We start from the raw sequence: 23,692 nt of genomic DNA on the forward strand, positions 1-23,692 counted from the left end.
ATGCAATAAAACAAAATACATTAGATCAATCGTATTGATGGCACAACATTGTATGATTTTTTTACTGTAGGAAATGATATAGCACATGTACTGTCTGTCACTCAGAAAAGGCTTATTACTAATATATGTATATTATAAAGCTTGATTGTTAAACTCTGGAAACTCTGGAAAAGAATTGTGTAGTAGTTTAGTTTTCTGCCACTAATAAAGCTACACTGAGTGGCAACTAATCTGTAAAAGAAATGCCTTTATTTTGAAATGTGGAGCACAAAAACTGGATTAAAATATCTGTGAAAATATTGTGGTTGGGTTTTTTTTTTTATCATAACTGAACAATTTATGCCTTTTATTCCTTCATACAGAGTCCTTCATACAAGTGCTGCCACTTCCGACAGAATAAATGTCAGGGACATAACAGTTGGAATAAAACAGATACATTTTTTTTTTTTTTTTTTTTTTGAAAAATACAGGCTTTAATAGGCTTTATGTAATTGGCAAAAACAAGAGAGTTACAGGTAGATATTATGAACATCTGATAAAATACAATTTACCAAAACTTAACAACAAACATATATTTAGGTGACAAATATGTAGAAAAAAAGCTAACAAAAAGAAAAAAGAACAAAATGCATGATTCAAATCTATAAAAAATAAACATATTTCTTGACCCTTTGTTTCCTTTTTTTTTTTTCTCCGTTGGTCATAATCAATATTTAGTCCACGACACCAACTATTTAAAATTATGATTAGCACTTTACAATAAACGTCTTTTTTCTAAAAATATATAGTTGCTTAGATGATTAAAATAGTCTATTAGAGTTTATTCTGTTTATGTCCTACATTACAAGACTCCTGAAATTTCACTCGCTTCATCTCTCGCTTCAGCCGTCACCAGTGAAACTAATTCCTCATGCATATTTCAGGATAGCTGTACGCCACTAATAACGCTAATGATACTTGTTCAGTGTTACGCTGAGGTTTTGATTACACATATATGTGTGAGGTACAAGAAGCAGTGTGTGTGCATGCGTGCTTGTGCTTGTGTGCAAGTCAAATGTGCTCTCTAAAAGGCATAGATCTTTGTTTATGTTTATGATCTTAGGAGTTTTATGAACAGAAGGTCGACTGCAGCTCTTTAAACGCGGCACGCCGTTCTTTTCTTTCAAGCTCCATCCTCTTCTTCTCTTCTTGTTCCTCTCGTATCTCCGCCTCGAACTTACTGCGCACAGACAGAGCCTGAACCTACCACAAACACATGGATAAAACACATATCAATTATGTGTTACTACAACATAATAATGAATGCATTGCTATTGCTGTAGCCGTGCTAAAACACTTTTAAATCAGTAAAATGCCAATTGTGTAGTCAGGCTTATTCGTTTGAGGTGTTATTCATCTTGTTAGGTGTGTGTCCCAAATCTGAAGATCAAAAATTAAAAGTAAAACCTTTAAAAAATGGCATTAACTGAAATAAAGCTTAAAAAATAAATATATATATATATATATAAAAAATTAGAAGAAAGATTTAAAGGTAAAAAAAAAAAAACTTTCAAAAGCTAAATTAGAAATTTGCCTTGGGAATGAAATTAAAAAGTTTAAAATGAATAAAATCACTGAAACTAAAACTGAAATTAACATCAATTAAATCTAAATAGAAATATATGTATATTTAAAAAACTGTTGAAAATGAAAAAGGTACACGAGAAAATTACTAAAGCAAACTAAAATAAAAATGAAAACTGAAAATATAAAAATAAAAGCTAATCTAAAAATATGTTTAAATACTATAATAGTCTGCAATCAAATCAAAAATAATAATACTTATGAGAAATAATATATAATATAATATAAAGTATGCATAATAATATTAAAATACAACAATAAAAAAGTACACTGATGTTAAATTGAACTAATAAGACGCTTCACAAATGTACACATTATATTTAATACAATGAATAATAATATTTTAAAAGGTTAACATTAATTAAAATAGAATTTGTTTAGCTACAAATTTTAGAAAATGCAAAAAGGTCTGCACTCTAAAAATACTTTCAAAAGGTTCAATGAGGAGATAAGAATAGTGTAAATGTTTCGGCTATTTGCCTTTGTCAGTGTTAATTTATGACATAGGTGTTCAAAAATATTCGAAAATCCAATGTAACCCTCTCTAACTGAGTGTGTGTTCATATACTTACACAATATGAACACAAGAGGGAGACTGAAGCCAAAAATAATCTTCTGAAGAACATGGGAGAAGTGCTTTCCCATGCATCAAAACACTCTTTCACATGAAAAGATATAAAAGCCCACAAACCTTGGCCTCAAAGAAGTCCCTCGCTCCAAGAACGCCCTCGGTGGAGACGTCGATCTCTGAGAGTCGAGCCAGAGCCATCAGCCCGCTCTCCTCCTGCAGCTCGCCTGCCGCGGCCCTCCGGAAGATCAGCAGGAACTGACACAGGTGGACAGGTTTGGGTTATAGGGACGTTTCAATAGCTTTAAAGGTTATCAGCATTTCATGGGAGGGGGCATTTCTATTCAATTCTAAAAATAAACACAAAAGCATATGACATCAGTTGGCATGTCAGCACATAAACTAAAAGTTCAGCTGCTTTTATTTACCCACAAAATGAAAGGCGCTGCAGACATTTCCCTTTAAATGATAAGCAATAAGCCCATTTTATTGAATCGATCATTTTATTCACATCCACACAGAACTGATTTCATTGGGGGGAAGGGGGAGGTCAAAAGTATGACCCTGCTTGTGTGTGTGTGTGTGTGTGTGTGTGTGTGTGTGTGTGTGTGTGTGTGTGTGTGTGTGTGTGTGTGTGTGTGTGTGTGTGTGTGTGTGTGTGTGTGTGTGTGTGTGTGTGTGTGTGTGTGTGTGTGTGTGTGTGTGTGTGTGTGTGTGTGTGTGTGTGTGTGTGTAATCTTATCCATTTGGAATGTCTGTCCAATCTCAAGAGTCAGAGCAACATCTGACAGACAACAGACTCACTGTACTTAAGACACAGCTGCACTATCACCTGTTTGGGTGTGTGTGTGTGTGTGTTAGAGAGGGGTGGGGGCTTGATGAGGATACGACAGCCCCACGAGTTAAAAAAGTTACTAAATAATGTCTTAGGTCAGGGTTTTTTGATATTTTTGATACCACAGACCCCAAATATCACTATCCTCATGTGAGGGGCCTCCGTATTAAAAAATTAAGGGCATCTATCTTTTATTTACAACCAACTTTTACACTATAGATATAGAAAGGGACAAGAGAAAGTATACAGTATAAATATATATATAAATTAATAAAAATGTGATTATAATAAAAAAATAGCTAGTTGAATTGTTCATCTATTCTAAATTGGATTAAAATAAACAAATATTATAAATGTATGTGTGTGTGTGTTTTCTACTCACTATTGTAATGTACAGTTGAATATATTATTTACACATTGTAGTTATTTGTTTTTATTATTTTTTATTATTCCTTCATCACAATTATTTTAATCTAATTTATTTATGTGCTTATTCATTTTAATCTTATTTATTTGTATACAGTTTTTCTCTAGACCCCGTCACCCCCAGTTTGGAAACTTACAATAATCAGAAGGTGTATTTGTCGATTATAGGTATTATTTGTCGATTCCGTATAAGATACATTTTAAGTCATTATAATATGTATGGAAGTCAGTTTTGCATTAGAAAGTATTACTTCAATCCTTAAAAAGTTATATATTAGAATATCATAGAGACCGTTGTGTGTGTGTTCTGAGTGGTTGCTAGGCCGTCTATGGCCCTGTTTACACCTGGAATTAAGATGGGCTTTGGTCGATCGGATCACAAATGGAAGACGATATATAATACAGGTGTAAACAGGGTCTAAAACATTATGAGCATGTCCACTTTTAACAATTTCCAGAGGTAGTCGAAAACGCATTCGACCAGATTGCTTTTGTTGTGTAAACGCTCATGTGGTCGAATGCGTTCGAACAGCTACAAAAAAAACACCTACTCTCCGCCTTTGACTTAATGCGTAAACATTAAGCATTGAGGCTTGAAGCTGAAGACTCAAGTTTGGTTTGAAGAGGAAAAATGTACCAAGCACAATGTTCTCTCACCATTCCTGATTTCTAACACACACTCACAGCGTCTAGTGTCATTTTTCGGCCATTAATTTGTCCATTAGATTGAAAGATCTGAAAAAGCCCATACATTTACCCGGCCGTAGACCCTCACCTCGAAGAAATCAGGACAGGAGTGGTTGAAAGAGGACAAAAGAGGCGGATTTAAACACCAGGTATAAACTGGAACGTGTCTCCCACGTCTACTTGTGATCTGATCGACCAAAACACATCTTAATACCAGCTGTAAACAGAGCCAATGATATTCTGATTGCTACATGTGTGTGGCGCCTTTCCCATGTAAGTCTATAGGATTATGTTGGCCCATGTTATCACCCGCCAGGTGAAAATTGACTAAGGCGATTAAATCTTATTGACATTTAAATGAAGACACATCAGAGCTGCATTCAGAGATAGAGATTTTATCTCTTACAGACCTCTCAAAAAATGTGCTGTGATCGTATCATTTAAGTAGAAGAGTCTAAAGTGGTTTCCATGGAGGGTGATCTCTGAAAAGATTGAATCACCAGATTAAATCAGTCATCTGGGACGATGATAGACTTAACAAAGCTGTAACTATAGCATGAAAGACACATGCACACACCTCTCTGTAGCTGAGTTTGCCGTCATAATCTTCATCCACCTCCTTGATCATGTTCTTCAACCCCAGATGAGTCTGTGGAGCTCCAAGTTTCTCCATCATCAGCTTCAGCTCCATCAGATCGATGAAGCCGTCTTTACCGGAGTCAAATCTACACACACATGCATACACAAACAGCTTTAAAAGGTGTAGTTCACCTGAAATTAAAGTTCTGTTATAAATGACACACATTTTGTACTGTTTTTTTCATTTATGACGACGATATATCTCCATTATCGGGAAATAATAATGATTATTAATATTATCAGTGAAACTACAATGTTGATCATAATTTAAACCTGTTATATGGCTTCATAAGACCTGTAATATAGGGCAAAAGTCATATGAACTGTTTTATGGTTCTTTTTTGTTGTTTTGTTGTTGATTACAAGTTTAGAACAACTTTACCAGTAAAATGATTTATGTGACTGTTCAAAGGTTTGGGATGAGAAACTTTTTTTTTTTTTAAGGATGAATCATTTTAATAAGCATGGATGCATTAAATGAACCAAAAAATAGCAGTTTGGATATTTATAATGTTACAAAAGATTTATATTTCAGATAAATACTATTATTTTCTATTCAACAAAGAATCCTATAAAAAAACACATTTATCACAGTTTCCACATAAATATAAAGCAGCACAACTGTTTTCAACATTGATAAAAATTAGAAATGTTTCTTGAGCATCAAACCAGCATTTAAGAATGATTTCTGAAGGATCATGTGACTTTGATCACATGAACAAATTACATTTAAAAAATATACTCAAATAGAAACCAGGTATCTTTAAATCATAATAATATTTCACAATATTACAGTTTTGTTCTGTATTTTTGATCAAATGAATGGAACCTTGGTGAGTAGAAGAGGCTTCTTTCAAAAACCTGAAAAAACTTTTGAACTTGTATCAATGCTAATTGCATTTTAGCATCATATGGATCATATCAAGCTTTACTGACACTCAGAAGTGCCCGTTGACATGAAGATATCCAGCCGTCCGCAGCAGAACAGCAGGCGGAGAGTGACGGCAGAAACAGCAGGAAAAGAGGATCTAACGGAGGAGAGTATTTATAGTCTCACCCAGCTGTTGCCACACCAACCAGCAGGATCGCATGAGAGAGAGAGAGAGAGAGAGAGAGAGAGAGAGAGAGAGTGAGAGAGAGAGAGAGAGAGAGAGAGAGAGAGGAGAGAGAGAGAGAGAGGAGAGAGAGAGAGAGAGTGTTTGTCTTGAACATTGTGTGAAAGTGGAGAGGCTGAGATTGAAGGAGTGTGCACGTGTTTCTATTTTGGTTTGAGTGATGCTTTTAGAAAGAACAGGCTCAGGGTGGCAGAAGAGTACAGGTGAGCATCGTCTCTCCTTCTCCCCTCTCCGCAGAGGAAAGAAAATCATGAATGAGATGCCATTTTATTCTCAGACAGCAAAATGGGAGAAAGTTTCATGCGTCACAGACTTTCCACCAGAGGAAAAAAAAAAAGCCTTTTTTAATTTTACCTTTGTTAATTTCAATATTTACAAATACAATCTTAAAATAAAGGTTCTATATTGGCATCCATAGAAACTTCCCAATGCACAAATTGTTGTTTATAAAAAGGTGTTTTAAAGTAAAAAGTTATATGCTTTAAATTTGTTTAATGGACTTGAGCTAACACCCCAGATAGGAGGGAATGTTCTCCGAAATTTGACTAATGTTCTAGCAAGGTTTTCACAAAGTTATGAACAAACGTTCTACCAGTAACATTAAAATAATGTTTGTTCCAAGTTATATAGTTTTTAATACTGTTCTCAAAACATTAGCACAAATACATTATATATAAATTGTTCATGGAACTAAATTGAACTTTAAATTAGACATTGTTCATAAAATGAGACATTTTAGTTTATCTAACATTTTTAAAAGTTACAACTATTTTCAGAACATTCAAAGAATATTCAGAAGCAACATTCCCATAATGTCTGCAAAGTGATGAAATGTTCCCAAAAAAATTATTTTTCAAACATTTACAAAAACTTGACGTTTTGAACGTTAAGAAATAAAGTTTTCATAACTCTAGCAGAAACTTAGCAAAATATTCTTAGAACATTTGTTTGTTAACTGGGACAATAAATAACTAATGTTAACAAATATTTTAAAAAAAATTAACAAATGTATTTAATGCATTAAATAACGTTAACTAAACGAACCTTATTGTAGAGCTATCTGAGCTGCAATCCATATTCATTTAAGATTTCTATACCATTACTATATACACTCACCTAAAGGATTATTAGGAACACCTGTTCAATTTCTAATTAATGCAATTATCTAATCAACCAATCACATGGCAGTTGCTTCAATGCATTTAGGGGTGTGGTCCTGGTCAAGACAATCTCATGAACTCCAAACTGAATGTCAGAATGGGAAAGAAAGGTGATTTAAGCAATTTTGAGCGTGGCATGGTTGTTGGTGACAGACGGGCCGGTCTGAGTATTTCACAATCTGCTCAGTTACTGGGATTTTCACGCACAACCATTTCTTGGGTTAACAAAGAATGGTGTGAAAAGGGAAAAACATCCAGTATGCGGCAGTCCTGTGGGCGAAAATGCCTTGTTGATGCTAGAGGTCAGAGGAGAATGGGCCGACTGATTCAAGCTGATAGAAGAGCAACTTTGACTGAAATAACCACTCGTTACAACCGAGGTATGCAGCAAAGCATTTGTGAAGCCACAACACGCACAACCTTGAGGCGGATGGGCTACAACAGCAGAAGACCCCACCGGGTACCACTCATCTCCACTACAAATAGGAAAAAGAGGCTACAATTTGCAAGAGCTCACCAAAATTCAATCTTTACTGTTGAAGACTGGAAAAATGTTGCCTGGTCTGATGAGTCTCGATTTCTGTTGAGACATTCAGATGGTAGAGTCAGAATTTGGCGTAAACAGAATGAGAACATGGATCCATCATGCCTTGTTACCACTGTGCAGGCTGGTGGTGGTGGTGTAATGGTGTGGGGGATGTTTTCTTGGCAGACTTTAGGCCCCTTAGTGCCAATTGGGCATCGTTTAAATGCCACGGCCTACCTGAGCATTGTTTCTGATCATGTCCATCCCTTTATGGCCACCATGTACCCATCCTCTGATGGCTACTTCCAGCAGGATAATGCACCATGTCACAAAGCTCGAATCATTTCAAATTGGTTTCTTGAACATGACAATGAGTTCACTGTACTAAAATGGCCCCCACAGTCACCAGATCTCAACCCAATAGAGCATCTTTGGGATGTGGTGGAACGGGAGCTTCGTGCCCTGGATGTGCATCCCACAAATCTCCATCAACTGCAAGATGCTATCCTATCAATATGGGCCAACATTTCTAAAGAATGCTTTCAGCTCCTTGTTGAATCAATGCCACGTAGAATTAAGGCAGTTCTGAAGGCGAAAGGGGGTCAAACACAGTATTAGTATGGTGTTCCTGATAATCCTTTAGGTGAGTGTATAATTCTCATATTCATGTTTTAATTTCTCCTAAGGTATTTTAAAGAGAAAGCGATGTGAATGTTTATCAGGCTGTTTCATATGGTTCCTCTGAACGTACGTCTAATCTCGTCTCCTTCACACATTGTTTCTGAAAGGTCATTAACAGCTCAACCTTCATCGTTAAAGTGCTGCATAAAAGCTCTTCAATATCACGCAATATCCTCACTTTCTTTCTTTGCTGGATGTTGCTCTAACGGCCCATCTAAGACATGCTCACACTTGCTTGTTCTGATTAAAAGACAACTGTGAATCTGCTGACCAGAACAGCAACTGCTTTCAGCAACTGGCAGCACACACTCCTACACACACGGCTCGAAAAATGTGTGTGGATGCATGAAAACACGAACGGCCCTGACGTAATTGCGGGTGCATGGCATGTGTTTGTGTGTGGACGTTTTCTTTGTCCTCTCTGGTTTCCTGCTGTGGTATTTATAGATGCCAAAGCTCGGGGCAGAGATTCAGCTATAGAGCCTGGCATTCAGAGCGCTGCGGTCCAGCAACGGGACTCAGGCTGATCCGGGATCTGTTGCTGACTGCAGATGTGCTTAGAACTGCCATTATCAACTACTTGAAGCAGGTCAGGGTTAATAAGATGACCTGCTGTATGAGAGTGAGAGAGAGAGAGAGAGAGAGAGAGAGAGAGAGAGAGAGAGAGAGAGAGAGAGAGAGAGAGAGAGAGAGAGAGAGAGAGAGAGAGAGAGAGAGAGAGAGAGAGAGAGAGAGAGAGAGAGAGAGAGAGAGAGAATAACAAAGAGAAAGAGGAGGATGAGATTGGCATGTTGGTCCTGCCGCCTGCATGCCGGCCACATTCCAGGTCAGCACCCCTCCCTGTGCTGAAGTGGGACGAGTGGAGGAGAGAATAAAATATATGCACATGTGTATAGAAATTATACATCACGTAGATAGACTACTGTTCAAATGTTTGGGGGTGGTACGATTTGTTTTATGTTTTTGAAAGAAGTCTCTTCTGCTCATCAAGACTGCCTTTATTTGATCAAAAATACAGTAAAATAGTAATATTGTGAAATATTTGAACTATTTAAATGAACCGTTTTCTATTTGAATACAGTATTTTTAATTGAATTTATTCCAGTGATCAAAGCTGAATTTTCATCATCATTACTCCAGTCTTCAGTGTCACATGATCCTTCAGAAATCATTCTAATATGATGATTTGATGCTCAAGAAACATTTCTTATTATCAATGTTGGAAAAAGTTCATATTTTTGTGGACACTGATCCATTTTCTTTCAGGATTCTTCAATGAAGATAAAGTTCAAAAGAACAGCTTTTATTGGAAACGTTCGAAATGTTTTTGTAACATTATAAATGTATTTATTGTCACTTTTGATCGGTTTAATTAGTCCTCCTCGCTGTATAAAATGATTCACTTCTTAAAAAACACTTTGATGAAAGCTTGTTTAAGCCACGGATTTATTTTACTTTTTTAAAGATAATTGTGACGTTTAATCTCACAGTTCTGACTTTTTTCTTACAATTGCGAGAAACTCGCAATTGCTTTTTATAAATTCAGAATTGCTAATATAAACTAGCAATTCTGAGGGGAAAAAGTAATCTATCTATCTATCTATCTATCTATCTATCTATCTATCTATCTATCTATCTATCTATCTATCTATCTATCTATCTATCTATCACACTGTGCTAATTTGAGTTTGAGTTGTGTTTATGAATGTTAGCTCTGCTGTATCTTGCCTTTGACCCATTTTCCTCTTATACATGACATCTTTTTTCATCTGTGATGAAACTGGGCTGAACTGATCAGAAGTGGGCCAGCGTACGCACTTCTATGACTTAAACTGACACACCTTGCAGTCCTGGCGTAACCTATTCCTACGGGACATCCACACTTTGTTATCATTGTTTTATACACTACACACTTCGGGTTGGTTTCCTTTAACACAATACAATCATCTCGACAGAACCTCACAGTTAATGATGCATATATAGTGCACATTTCTAGTTTATATAATAAATCATCTTTCTGTTCTTAAAGTTGCTGTTAGGCTAAATTAACATTGGGATTATCTTTAAAAAAAATATGTGCATCCTTATGTGTGCATATTTGTGGCAAAAACATGATCTGGCAGCAGAGGTCGACATGCAGAAAGAAAGTCTTTGAGGTGAAACGCACATCAGGATTCTCCTCACATCAAACACTGGATAGTTTGATATTTGTTATTGTTTGGTTTTGTTGCACTACCAGAGATCCGGTTCGGAATTTGATGTGATTAAACAAACAAAAATATCTAATAATAAGATGAAAATGAATGAAGGGAATTATTTTTATTTTATCCATTTCACAACTCTGCATGAAACCAAAGAGACCCTCTCCTCTCTCATCATAGACTCCTCCAAATCCCCGTAAACACACACACACAAAGATGGCATTGTTGCTCATGGAGTGGGTTCCATGGGGACGCAGGGTTTGTGAGTGGACCCTTGTACTGAAATAATGAGGGAAACCAGGACAATGGCTGTTCAGAGAGAGAGACGCCACAGAAAAACATTATTTTGGCACTGTACGAGGATGCTCGGAGAGAGAGAATTCTTGTTCATTTAATGTGAGCTTCAAAATGTTTATTTATTGCTGTCTTACACTCACTATTCTTTCTTCAAAATAATATTCTGATATTTTACTTTTTAGTGTTTATCCAATACAAATCCCCCCAAAGCTGCAAGGGAGAATTCCTTTAACTCATGTTTAATAATACATTCAAAATTATTCTTTTTTTTTCTCTCCATATTGTTAGTTTCTGATTTTGATCCGAATGGCTTACATGTCATTAAACGATTGCTGGTCTTCAGAATCACTTATTTTTAACACAGCAATATGTAGGCCTACCCTGCAAAGATTTTTGTTTAATTAACACTATTTTATTTTATGGTATTATTTCATTTTACCATTAAGAAATATATAGTCATTAAACCACAGTAAATTGGAATTTTAATTTGAATAATGATTTAGAAAATAACTAATCAAGCAAATTATAAACAATACAGTAGATCAAGAATAATCAATCAGGGATTTAATTTGAGTGATGCATCAATATTCCTTCTGCTCCAAGAACACAATGATCCCAAATCTCTCTCTCTCTCTCTGAGAGATGAATACTGTAATACTGTATTCAAATAGAAAACGGTTAATTTAAATAGTTCAAATATTTCACAATATTACTATTTTACTGTATTTTTGATCAAATAAAGGCAGTCTTGATGAGCAGAAGAGACTTCTTTCAAAAACATAAAACAAATCGTACCACCCCCAAACATTTGAACATTAGTCTATCTACGTGATGTATAATTTCTATACACATGTGCATATATTTTATTCTCTCCTCCACTCGTCCCACTTCAGCACAGGGAGGGGTGCTGACCTGGAATGTGGCCGGCATGCAGGCGGCAGGACCAACATGCCAATCTCATCCTCCTCTTTCTCTTTGTTATTCTCTCTCTCTCTCTCTCTCTCTCTCTCTCTCTCTCTCTCTCTCTCTCTCTCTCTCTCTCTCTCTCTCACACACACAAACTTCACTCTTGTTATTATGACCTAATAATGTTCAATGCATCCATAACTTGATTAACCTGGAGAAATCTTAATTTAGATAAATATATCTGATTATGGTGCTGATGAAGAGACTAATGAACTGACCTCTTGAACATTGTCTCCATGTCTTTGATCTGTTTGCGGGAGAACTCTTTAAACTCGGTGTAGGGGTTGAAGACCTTCATCTGCTTGGGTTTCGTCGTGCCGTCATGGATGTCGAGCCTGCGGTTGAGTTTCTCCGTCAGTTCAGAGGTGGCGTCGCCGTTCACGGCAGCGGGAGCGGGTCTCTCCTTCTCCTCGTCCGCTCCTGTGTGCACCGGTGGCTCGGGTTTGGTGTCCAGCCTGCGCTGCAGCTTCTGTGCGACCTCCTCGGATGACATTGCGGACTGTGAATGTGATGCTCTGCCTCGCACGATCAGCTGTTTCTGAACACTAGTCTCGAGGTGGGAGAGAGGCGGGGCTGCGGAGAGTCTCTTTAAACGTGATCTTTCAAGTCCAATGGGAATAGTGTAAAAAGTGACGCTATAAGCATCTTATAATAATTCTCTGATTGCATTATGTTGCGTTTTTACATAATGTTTTTTTGTAGCTATTGAGGTTCTAATATATCATGTTTATAAGAAGAAGAAAAAAAGTATTGCGTTGGCCGGGAATCGAACCCGGGTCAACTGCTTGGAAGGCAGCTATGCTCACCACTATACCACCAACGCGTGCGGACATAAACAGCTCGCCAGTTCGAACGACTTCTGCGCATCACTGGATCATTTGCTTTTACAGACATGTGACTGAATCTTTCTGTCATATTTATTGTGAATAAACATATATGTGTTAAAATTAAGTGAATAAGAAGTCCACCAATGCAATGACATTTAAGCTATACGAGGATCTCACGTCAGCAACGAACTGACATTTCTGAAGCTTTATAAGCCTAATTGCGACCCCTAGTGGTCACAGTTTTCATTACCGTCTATCGACAGCTGAGCTGAAGTAATTTCTGTTAAAATACAGTCATGCAATAACCATGCAAAATAGCAGAGTAAAGAAACACAAATTGACCATCTTATCTTATACCTCGTCATATACGTCATATATTCACCCTCATGTCCAATATTATTTCACACCCAAATTTGTGATTTCCATGCAGAATAGTACTGGTACAGTAAAAATCACAGTGGGTACAAAGTGATGACCAATAATTTATGTTGGAAATGCCAGCTGGAAACAAGAACCTTTAGGCACTCAGGTATCCACAGAACTTTTCCAACATGATTGGAGTGACTCGCTGGAATTGCCAGCGCCCCGTGGACCTGAAGCAGCCTGAAGTGAAGCTGCCTGCAGTTTTTGATCCTGTGCTGATCATGGAACTGAACAAGCTCTCAGACGTGGTGACAGGCCAGGCCAAGTACCCTGCCTTACTTGTCTCACAGACAGACACCAGAGAAAGGTTTGGACTGCAGTATGTGGAGCATGGTTGTCGTCCTGTCCCCCTGGACTGGGACAAGCACAAGTCAGGTACCTGTTGCAGGGGAGGGAGAGCATCAGTCCTCATAGCCGTCTGCTCTCACTGAGACCTTCCCACCTGATGACACACCTGAGGAGGTGAGGGAGGAACACTTTGCTCAGGTAAACTTGACTGTTGTACTTACAAATATCCCCAATCACTAAAATACAAAATCTAACTATGTAATTACTGATTGTAACCCAAATTAATTTTATGTTCCAGGATGACATCTTTGTTGTGCCTCCTGGCTCACAAACAATGATCCAGCCTGCACAGCCCACCAATGTAAAAGGTGATTCAGCTCACATCTTCATCCCTTAATTATTCCTTATATGAATACTACAGATATTTCAGAGATAAAAGTGAAAATGATTACATTTTTCTGTCCCTTTTCCTCTCTTTTAGATGAGATGACGCCACCACTGCCCTTTGCCCCCTCTCCACGAGCTGCTCGCACAGGTTCTATCAAGGCAGGGGGTCTACTTTTTGCCCTGGACCATTTTCGGTGGACACAGCCCATGAGGGATTCCATTGATGGCCTTCTGGCAAAGTACCATGGGCAGAAAGACCTTCTTACCCAGGTGGATGCAGAGTATGCTGCCCTTGTGCCTACAGGGATCCCTATAGCCTCTTACACCCCACCACAAAACGCGTAATTTTTTCCCCCAAACCACTTCAGCGGAAATCCCGCCCTGCAGCCGATTTCATACATAACATTTACTGTTATATGCATAAGTTATCAGTTAAAATGTTTTTACAATTCGTTCAAAACTCTATGATTATTTGGATGATGGAAAGCACTATTAAACTTTTATAATTGTAAATACTTTGCATTTCACCTGTAAGATTTTTTTTTTGCATATAATATTTCTTAAGCATGTTATTGTTCTTACTTTTTATTAGTTTGTTACTTTTGGCACAATTATAACTACTGTATACATGCACATGGTCAGTAGGATAATCTTTGTTTAACTGAAAAAGTACTGTGTAGCCTGTTCCTTTTTTATTCTTCCTTAGACCTTTGTTCAGTAGGCACTTGATTTCATAGATGATTTCTTTTGGTCATGTTGAGATATTCCCTTTTTTTTTTTTTTTTTTACATTTGTTCATTCAATCCAATTGCCTTGGTTCACATTATTGTGTACTTAACAATATGTACTTCTAAAATGAAAAAGGTATTATTTTATAATTGTATATTTTATAATTGTATATTTTTATTCTTTTGGATGTTTATTTTTTATTAAAACATAATTTAACTGAAAATATCCGGAAAATCCTTGACTGTTATTTTGGACAAGCACAATAAGTTAAAGTATATATCACATTGCACCAATTCATTTATCACAAAAATTAGGGCTGTTATTTTGGACAAGCACAATAGGTTATATATCACATTGCACCAATTCATTTATCAGTAAAATAAGTATCCTTCAGAAACAAGTTTCATATTAGAAAACAAAAGTAAAGTGATTACTGATTCATACTCCATTAAATATATGAATTAGTGAATGTGTCAAAAGGTAAAAAATAACATCTTCATTTTCACCTCAGCTGGGATTCGAACCAACGTTTCAGGGGGGAATAATATTGATAAAACCTGGGACACGCCCTCAAATTTTTCTCGCTTCTGATTGGCTAGTCACCGATCTACAGGTATACATGCCTGGCCATCGACAGCTGAGCTGCAGTCATTTCTGTTAAAATACAGACATGCAATAAACATGCAAAATAGCAGAGTAAAGAAACACAAATTAACCATCTTATCTTACCATGTCATATATTCACCCTCATGTCCAATCTTATTTCAGACCCAAATTTGTGATTTCCATGCAGAACAGTACAGATACAGTACTTTTTCTTTAAATAATAAAAATCACAGTGGGTACAAATTGATGAACAATAATTTATGTTGGAAATGCCAGCTGGAAACAAGTATCTTTTTCTAGATTGTATTTGGCAATGTAGTCTGGTCAAACCTTTTTGGATACAAGTGTTGTTCGGGCAAAAATTTGGAACAGCTTCTGATCACAGTGGAAATTGAATTGATAGTCCTAAAAAAGTGGTTTGATTTGGTGATCATAGACTTTCATTGGATAAGTAAAACAAAGTTCATAATATTTAGCAATCGGCAAAGTAATAACAAAGCTAAAATAGGATTAATAATGACTAAAAATATAACTAAAAATAAATGTCTGGGTGTTAAAGCTAATAGATCATGAATATGCTGGAAATCACATTTAAATAATGTTAAAGCAAAAATGTCTAAATCCAATACATTATAGAAACAAATAGAACAAAACATATTTCGAATAAAAACTCATTAAATCGGCTAGATTGTATTGCTCACTGTTAATGTGTTGATGTGTGGGGTAATTTACTTACAAATATTCAGAGGCTGTTCGAGAAAGTTAGTATAAACTGCTATAAGTATATGTTAAAAAATAAGGACAATAACTTATACAAAAATTATAACCTATGAATAGTTGTGACAAGAAATTCAAAATGTGTAGCTCACTTTGTAAATTCAAGAAAATTTTTAATTATTAGAAATATACTAAGACTATTTTCTTTTAAAAAAACAACAACAACAACTACATTTGTGCATTTTGGGAGAGCGAGGGTGTATTGTATCATTATGTATTACTTATTTATTATATATATTACACCATCCACAGTGATATAAAATACGACATTTAGTCTATATGTGATCTTACTAGTAGAAGTCGAAAAACAAGACATTTCTCCTTTAAGACAAAACGAAAGTAAAAGTGCCACACGGACGGACTGCGTGTGCCTTTCTTGACGCATCTTCAAATTTAACATTTATTTTTGTACTCTGTCGTCTATTTTTTTGCCTGATCAGGTCCCTTACGTGTCTAATACTATCAGCTTACCAAGGATTGGTTTGTATTGGATTGTTTTTCGATTTAGGCTATTCAACATTTTTCGACGAGACAGCTCTGAGTCGACAACAACAATGATTTTCCATTGCTGAATGATCGCATACTTCTATATGAGCAAAGTAGATTAAGCATGGTAAGTGTGCTTTACTCTGACTTTTTATCTTATTTATTTTTACCTGAGGCAAATTAATTATACTAGTTATGAGAAAGTAAGGTGTGATTATTGTTAGGTCTTGTGTAACGTGACGTCATTTGGAAACTTGATATGCTTCGACACTTGCTTTCCCCAAATCCATTATTTTGGGAGTTTTCAGAGAGCAATATGTTTTTAGATAATATTTGTGTGGATACAATTTTATTTGTAATCTTTTCTTTCAATTGTGCCTAGGCTAAATTAATTGTTTGTAGTTGACAGCCTAGTAGGCCCAACGTAGCCTAGCCTACTTCCTTGTTTTTACGTAACCTTATTTACAAACCCAGTTTTGCAGTTTAAGTTTTGGCTTTCTGTAGGCTATACTCTGTGGTAAAAAACTACGTATGCACTGGATAGCTAAATAAATATATAAGATTATATATAAGATAGAAGTTTTTAAAATTGATTGTTTCTCTAAAATTACATCGTCTGGTAAACTGTAAACTACCTTTTTTTGTAACTTACAGGTCGTAACCTATGCTTTGAAATTGCAATTCACTTTGAGTTTTACAGTAGGCCTACGTGTTTACATATAGGCTACAACAGTTCTGTTCACACTTCACAGTATTTTTCCTGGATTTTTTAACCTTTCCCAGCCGCCGTTTCAACGTTGAACATGATGTTAAAACTGTTTCTTCTTTCAATATGGGTGAATAAAGGTTGTTAGCCTATATGTCGACGTTGAACAAATTGAATCAACGTTGCTATCGTGACGTTGTTTACCTTTCAACATGAGAGAATACAATTGTAGGCTACATTCAATTACAACCTAGTTTGCATTTGGAACATGAGTTATGACAATGCTAACTGAATTAATGATTAACTGTACATACTGTAGCCTACACAAAAAACTGGCTTAATTACAAACACATTTAATAAAGAGTTAACACACCGTAAAACAAGTTTTATGTTGGAAAACACACACATACACACACACAAAAAAGTAAAAAAAATACGTTCTACATCTCAAAATTTAACTTGCAAACCTGTAGAAGTACAATTACAACCGTATAGTTGTTCAATTACAGTAAACCTTAAATAATATACAACATTTAATATTTAAAATGTACAGTAACAGTAGAAAAGGTTTTTAGATTCTCAATAAATTGCGACAGCATGGGACTCTGCTGCATTGCTCCAGCAGAGTCCCAGCTCGAGGTCCTTTCCGATGCCATCGCTTCCTCTCGCTCCCTCTTTCACTTCTCGTCTGCTCTCTGTACGATCCTGTATAAATAAAAGCGAAAACTGAATACAAAATTACAGTTGAGTTGCAAACAAAGTATACAACACTATCCATTCTAAAACACATATTTTATGTAGCCTATTCAGATGTAAATTTACAATTTCAACCATTTATTCACAAGCAGTTCTCCAAAGACCTAAGGTGGATTTTTTTTTTTTTTTTATAATATTACTCCATGTGTAAGTTACGGTTACTATGTAAAAGTAACTTTAAAGTATTAAAGATGAAGGTCATGATTTCATCTTTGAAACAGACGAAGAAATCAACAAATTGGCGTTGAGCTGAGAGGGTTGTGGTCTGTTGTTCTTTAGCTTATATCTTTCAATGCAGGTTTATATTGTTTCAACAATTTTCACTTGACCCCTGTGGGGCTCCGTATATTTCTGAAAATATTTGTGGAGAAACATTACACTGTTTTAATTCAGAATCGTTAATTAAATGTAGTTTTTATTAAATTGAGTAAAATAAAATTATATCACAAAAGGTCAATGGATCCATACCAAAAGTGATAGTGCAATGTAGAAGCTAAAGAAAAATCCTCCACCAAATTGCCAGTAATCAGCCTGGATCCTTGGTGAATATGGAGAAGAAACAAAAAATGATTCACTGTAAAAGCCCTAAAAAAGCAGGATTCTTTTTACCATTCCATAAACAATCTTAAAATGTATTTAAATTCTACAAACATTTTGCCATTATAACACGTTCACACAACATTAACAGAGTACTGTCATCTTCGAGACTGTTAGTTATGACATGATGCCGGAAACTGAAGTCTCCCCGGGAGCCGCCATTAGCTAGCAAGCCTTCACCTGCTGTTAGCATTTCATTGACTCCCATTCATTTTGGCGTCACTTTAATAGCGAATAACTTTACATCTGAGGTCTTTAAAGACTCCATTTGTCCATTGTTTATTTCTAAAGAAACACGACAATGTATAAAAGGCTCCATTACCTTGTGTCTTACGTTATGGCCCCGTAGAAGCAGTTTTTATAAAAATAGGCTAACGATTGCATCATAACACGCGACTCTCTGTCGCACAGTAGAGAAATTACCGTATAGACAGAAGAAGACGCTCGCGGGCAATCGGGGGGACGTGGAAGCATACCGTCCGATAAAGTCAAGGGAGAAGCCCATAGAGAGTCATAAAGTTGATCCTGCTGCTGCTCATGGACAGCTCCTACTCACGCTCTCAGTCTCTGCAAGATTCGGAAGGGAATTATTCATATTTATCTTGGCACAGATACTAGAAGACTTACAACTGTCAGACTGGTTGCTCATGTCACATCCATAGACATATACACTAGACGTCACCTTGGGGTTCTAAGCATGCGTCAAAACCACCGCCATCTGGGAACAGGGGTCTTGTCATAGGAAGTAGCTAGGTAATGCTGCTATCTCTGCCTTTACTTCGAATTAATTGATGGTGGCGGACTTTTGTGCTGTGTATGATGTTCACACGAATGAAATCTGAACTAGGAAGATTAGAAAATATTTATATTTTTTTTTTTTCTGGAATCAATGATAAATAGTAAATACATGTCTGACCGTTGGAACAAACCAAAAAAAAAGAGAAAATCGCATTCATGATGATTTATGGTGATTTTATTTCCGTTAGACCTTTGTATACATTGACGTCGCTGATGCATTAAAGTGGAGGGGCTCCCCTGTTCCAAGATGGCGGCTCTATTGACGCATTCGTTCTAATGAACTGCCGTAGCCAAGGCGATATCTAGTGCAGTGGTTCTCAAAGTGGGGTCCGCGGACCCCTGGTGGTCCGTGAACTATAGCCAGGGGGTCCGCGAAATAATTTATAACAGCCTACCGTTTTTCCCGACTATAAGTCATGTTTTCTTTAGCATCTGAAAACTTGCTATTTATTCCAAAGTGACTTATATAATGCATTTAATGTCAAATAATATTTTTTTTTGATTTTTTAATCGATTTTTGGGCACGTGCGCCAGAAAGGAGACAGAGACGGCAGAACGCGCATCCTGTTGTGTTCTTTATTTTTAAAAGGCATGACATTTTGTAGTCATTTTTAATGTATACACAAATAAAAAATAGACACTTTGCCGTTTTGAATGATGTACTCTTATCTGTATGACCATAAATAAGAGTATTCCTTTGTTTCCACTGCTGAGGAAAAATCCAAGTGTTCGCGCCGGCGTCTCGTGTGCGCGCACAATATGTCAGTTCTAGCACTGCTAATTTGACATCAAAACCTCTTCATTATCAAAATAAAATACTCACCGAACTTATAAAAAGTTCTACTTAATTTAATTTGTCTGTTGTACACTATGAAGGCAGTGACGGTCAATCATATACTGTCGACTTGCTGTTGTTCCAATCTCATTTCTCCGCATGTGAAGATGCTGATACGTGTAGGCCTAGGCCTATATTGGGACTGAAGCATGAAGCTTTCTTTACATAAATAGTTAAGCATCCAAATGTTAGGCTACATCGCAAATATGGAAACTTTGGACCGAATGAGAGATGCACGAGCCCAACGTCTGCAGTTTCAGTTTCGATTCAACTTAATTCGTTTAGACTTGATGTTTTAAATAAATGTTGTCTGTATAGTATTATTATTATTATTTGTATTATTATCTATTAATAGTATAATTTTTCATTCTCGTTTTGTTCTGAATACCATTAATTTAAGGATTTGCTGTGGAGTGAGGGGAAGTAGGCCTACTACGCCTCAAGAGCGCAACAAAGTATTACACACTCAGGTGCAACTTATTTTCTGGAAAATACAGTAAATTATAAATTTGTGCATAGGGACAGGGTCGTATACCCACAATTGAGGTCCCTGAGGTCCGGGCCTCTGTAATTTTTCTATGTGTATAATGAAAGTTGTGAAATAATTGCCTAATATTAACTCTAATTTGGTGCTGCAAGGATATTAAACATCGCGATGATAACTGAGCTTCTCATCTGAGCGGTTTCAGCAGACTAACAGCGCTCGTCAATGTCAAAATGTTTGAGTCGGAGATTAAATCAAAGTAGGCGGGTTTATGTTCACAGAAGCTGCAAGCCGAGCGCGAATTTCCGCATGACGCTTCAGTTATTCGGTCATAAAGTGCGAGATAAGATGTAAATCGCTAAACTAAACAGCTGTTTTAGATAGAAGTTTTAAACGAACGACAGAAACAATCAGTTTGCAAAGACAAAGTATCAACCGGGAAAGGAAATATAGGGGATAGCGGGGCACAACGTAAATCCCAGTTGTGCAAGTGGGTCATGTTGTCACACTGCGTTACAATGAATATGTTTTGAACTATGTTGTAATATATAGCTGTGTGTTCGTTGTCAAACTCAAAAATTAGTTTATTTTTAATTATTTTAAAATGCCATTATTTTATATGAAAAAGTTCATTGTATTTTATTGAGAAAATATTTTTGTTTGTCTTGTATATTTGTTTGATTAGATCAGATAACATTTTAATCTGTCATATGGTCATGTTACCATGTGCCCCACCTATGGGACATGTTGTCACATTGCACTTCCATTCTTTCTGGGTATATCAAGAATAAAAGTAAAATTTTTGGCCTTAAAAACACCTTAAAATGCACGTGTAGATCAAGAAAATCTAAAATTCCTCGGGGGGGGGGCATGCCCCCCAACCCCCCTAGCAAGATCACTTTTGGGACCTCAGTATGCTATTTAGAAAACCCTGCATATGACCCTGGGTGGAGACTATTTGTGTCAAAATATTTAATTAACCGCTCCCACATTAACTTTAGGCTCAGTCACTTTTATAAATATGAGGGGGTCCTTGGAAATGTTTTTCCCCTGTAAGGGGTCCCTGGCTCCAAAATGTTTGAGAACCCCTGATCTAGTGTATATATCTATGATGTCACATCTACGTCGTCAAGCTCAGTTTGAGCCTGCGCAGTTCGCTTGGCCATCAGGAAGTGAGTGCTTCTAATTGACTTCACTTTTCTCTGTTGAAGTCAATGGGGTCGCTGCGTCCATTTCTTTAACTGTCTATGGTAATAATCAATGCAAGCAGCAGCTGGTCACCTCACACCGACTCAAACAGTAACGGTTTTTCAAACTTAAAATAGGCGCGCACATTGTCATTACCCAGTTTCCTGGAAGACAGAAAGATTAACCAATCATGATCAAAGTAAAACGGTGAAACAACCAATAACAATAGTTTCAGCATGGTAACGTAGCGAAATGTGTACAGTGTATTTAGTTTTATTTGCAGTCTATATGATTCAATTCATTGGTCAAATGGTGTTTTCATGACAGTGTATAAATGGAAATGTAATAATGCATGGTAAACTGTTAGGCAAGCACACACAATTGTAAATCCACACAAAATGACGTAAGGCAAAATGTTTCTGCTGCACTGCTCTCTTGAGGTTGAAATTATTGTAGAGTTGTCAATAATGATAGTAATTATATTTTAACATATCCATTGAAAGGCTGTATTATGATCAAAATATAGTTAAATGCTAATAATGATCATAATAATACTTTAAAAGGCAGATATTTCTGTTGTATGTTGTTGAAAATTTCAACGTTGATTTAGAAGTGTTTTTGTTAACCTTTTTCAACCATTTAGCATTAAATGTTATATCAACGTTGAAACAACAACTGACATTATTTCAACGTTGAAGGTCGGTCATGTGCTGGCTGAGTTTTGTGTTTATTTTACAAATAGCCACTTGTTTCGTGTTTGTGTCTCATTTATTAAAATAACTGTTTGTTACCATTGTGTGATGTGTACAACCACCATTATTACATTAGAATAATCTCTTTTCTTTTTCTGTGTATCATAGGGTGAAACCAGATAACCCCCCCCCCCCCCCCAGCACTGCAATGTATGTCACTAACAAGCAATCAGACTATGGATCGATCGATTGTGTTCAAAATGGAACCAGTAGATGGATGGAAGAGAAGTATGACAATTTAGATGCATATGTAGTGTGCTACTTGTTTAATAAATTTAATAAAATAATTTGTCAAGTCTCATCTAGCATGTAGATTGTTAAACCTGTTTTCTCTCCCATCCTGAAAGTTTGAGATCAAATGACACAACAACTCTATAGACCCATCATACTCTGGCCTTACCTAAGCATTATTGTCTTAAATACTGAGTTTTAAAGCTACACTATGTAAGTTTGGGCTCTGACAGTTGAACATTGTTTTGGTAATTATGTGAGTTGGACTTTAGCAGCACTGCAAATTCTGTGGATGTATCTGAAGGTTTAAGGCGTGCCTGTGTTGCAAACCCTCTCCAAAGAAAAATTAAAAGGATGAATATGCTCACACCTTCCACCTACAGTAGCCAGTAAGCATGTTTTGTTGCAAAATTTGTGAAATATGTCCCGAGATCTCTAATATATAAATTATTATTATAGGCTTACCAATAGTGGCTGGAGGTAAGGCAAAAACACAGTTTGGAATTAAGCAGATTGTTGTTCTAACAAAACAAAATGTACATGGTGTAGCTTTAAATGCTAGAAAAATGCTAGCTTATGAATAGATGTTTTTTACTATAGAGGATTTGTAGAACCTTCAATTACAATAATATTTATGTTTTCAATTTGCTTTTATCGGACTTAACATATTATTAATTCAAATTTTACAAGACACTTTTGTCTCCATGTACCAAAGGGCGAGACCAGATGAAGCAGCATCTCCAGCACTCTCACTCCTTTCTATGAAAAGTGATCAGTCAATGGATCGGCCAATTGTGTTCAGAAATGCAGCAGAAAGTTATATGGGAGAGAAGTATGAGAATTTACATTGTCAGGAGGTTTAAAATATTGTGCTTAATGTATAATAAAGAAAACTTTATTATCTACAAAACTGCTTGTTTGGCATTGGGTATCTCTTGTGTAATGTTAATCTGGTTTTATTTCATCTTCTGCTTTCTATGCAGTTAGAATTTTTAATAATTAATAATAATCTCTCATTATTCTCATTATTATTACAGCCGGAACAAACTTTGTTTCAATATTTTCCTGTTATCATTGTAAAGGTGCTTTGAATCAATC

The 23,692-nt window shown here is 36.3% G+C and overlaps 2 protein-coding genes and 1 non-coding gene across 3 annotated transcripts in view; 1 reads left to right on the top strand and 2 right to left on the bottom strand.

Annotated features, from left to right (window-relative positions):
- Positions 1–467: 467 nt before the first annotated feature.
- On the bottom strand, positions 468–12,282 carry efhd1 (EF-hand domain family, member D1). The gene is made up of 4 exons (XM_056265971.1): positions 11,943–12,282; positions 4,717–4,864; positions 2,315–2,449; positions 468–1,242 (listed from the first exon to the last, which is right to left on the bottom strand). Exons 1-4 carry the CDS (start codon positions 12,215–12,217, stop codon positions 1,108–1,110), a joined length of 693 nt encoding a protein of 230 aa, XP_056121946.1. The 5' UTR covers positions 12,218–12,282; the 3' UTR covers positions 468–1,107.
- A 193-nt stretch (positions 12,283–12,475) lies between these two features.
- trnag-ucc (transfer RNA glycine (anticodon UCC)) lies at positions 12,476–12,547 on the bottom strand. Its single transcript has one exon. It is a non-coding gene; the product is annotated as a tRNA-Gly (tRNA).
- Positions 12,548–16,354: 3,807 nt separating this feature from the next.
- si:ch211-281l24.3 (uncharacterized) overlaps positions 16,355–23,692 on the top strand; it is a 66,347-nt gene continuing 59,009 nt past the window's right edge. The window contains exons 1-2 of the mRNA XM_056266002.1: positions 16,355–16,374; positions 23,310–23,426. Coding sequence (XP_056121977.1) covers positions 23,356–23,426 — 71 coding nt within the window. The 5' untranslated portion in view covers positions 16,355–16,374; positions 23,310–23,355. The remainder of the gene's footprint in view (positions 16,375–23,309; positions 23,427–23,692) is intronic.

The sequence above is a fragment of the Rhinichthys klamathensis genome, unplaced genomic scaffold (genome assembly GCF_029890125.1).
Source record: "Rhinichthys klamathensis goyatoka isolate OS25496 unplaced genomic scaffold, OSU_Roscu_1.1 h1tg000243l_1, whole genome shotgun sequence".
Taxonomy (NCBI): Eukaryota; Metazoa; Chordata; class Actinopteri; order Cypriniformes; family Leuciscidae; genus Rhinichthys; species Rhinichthys klamathensis.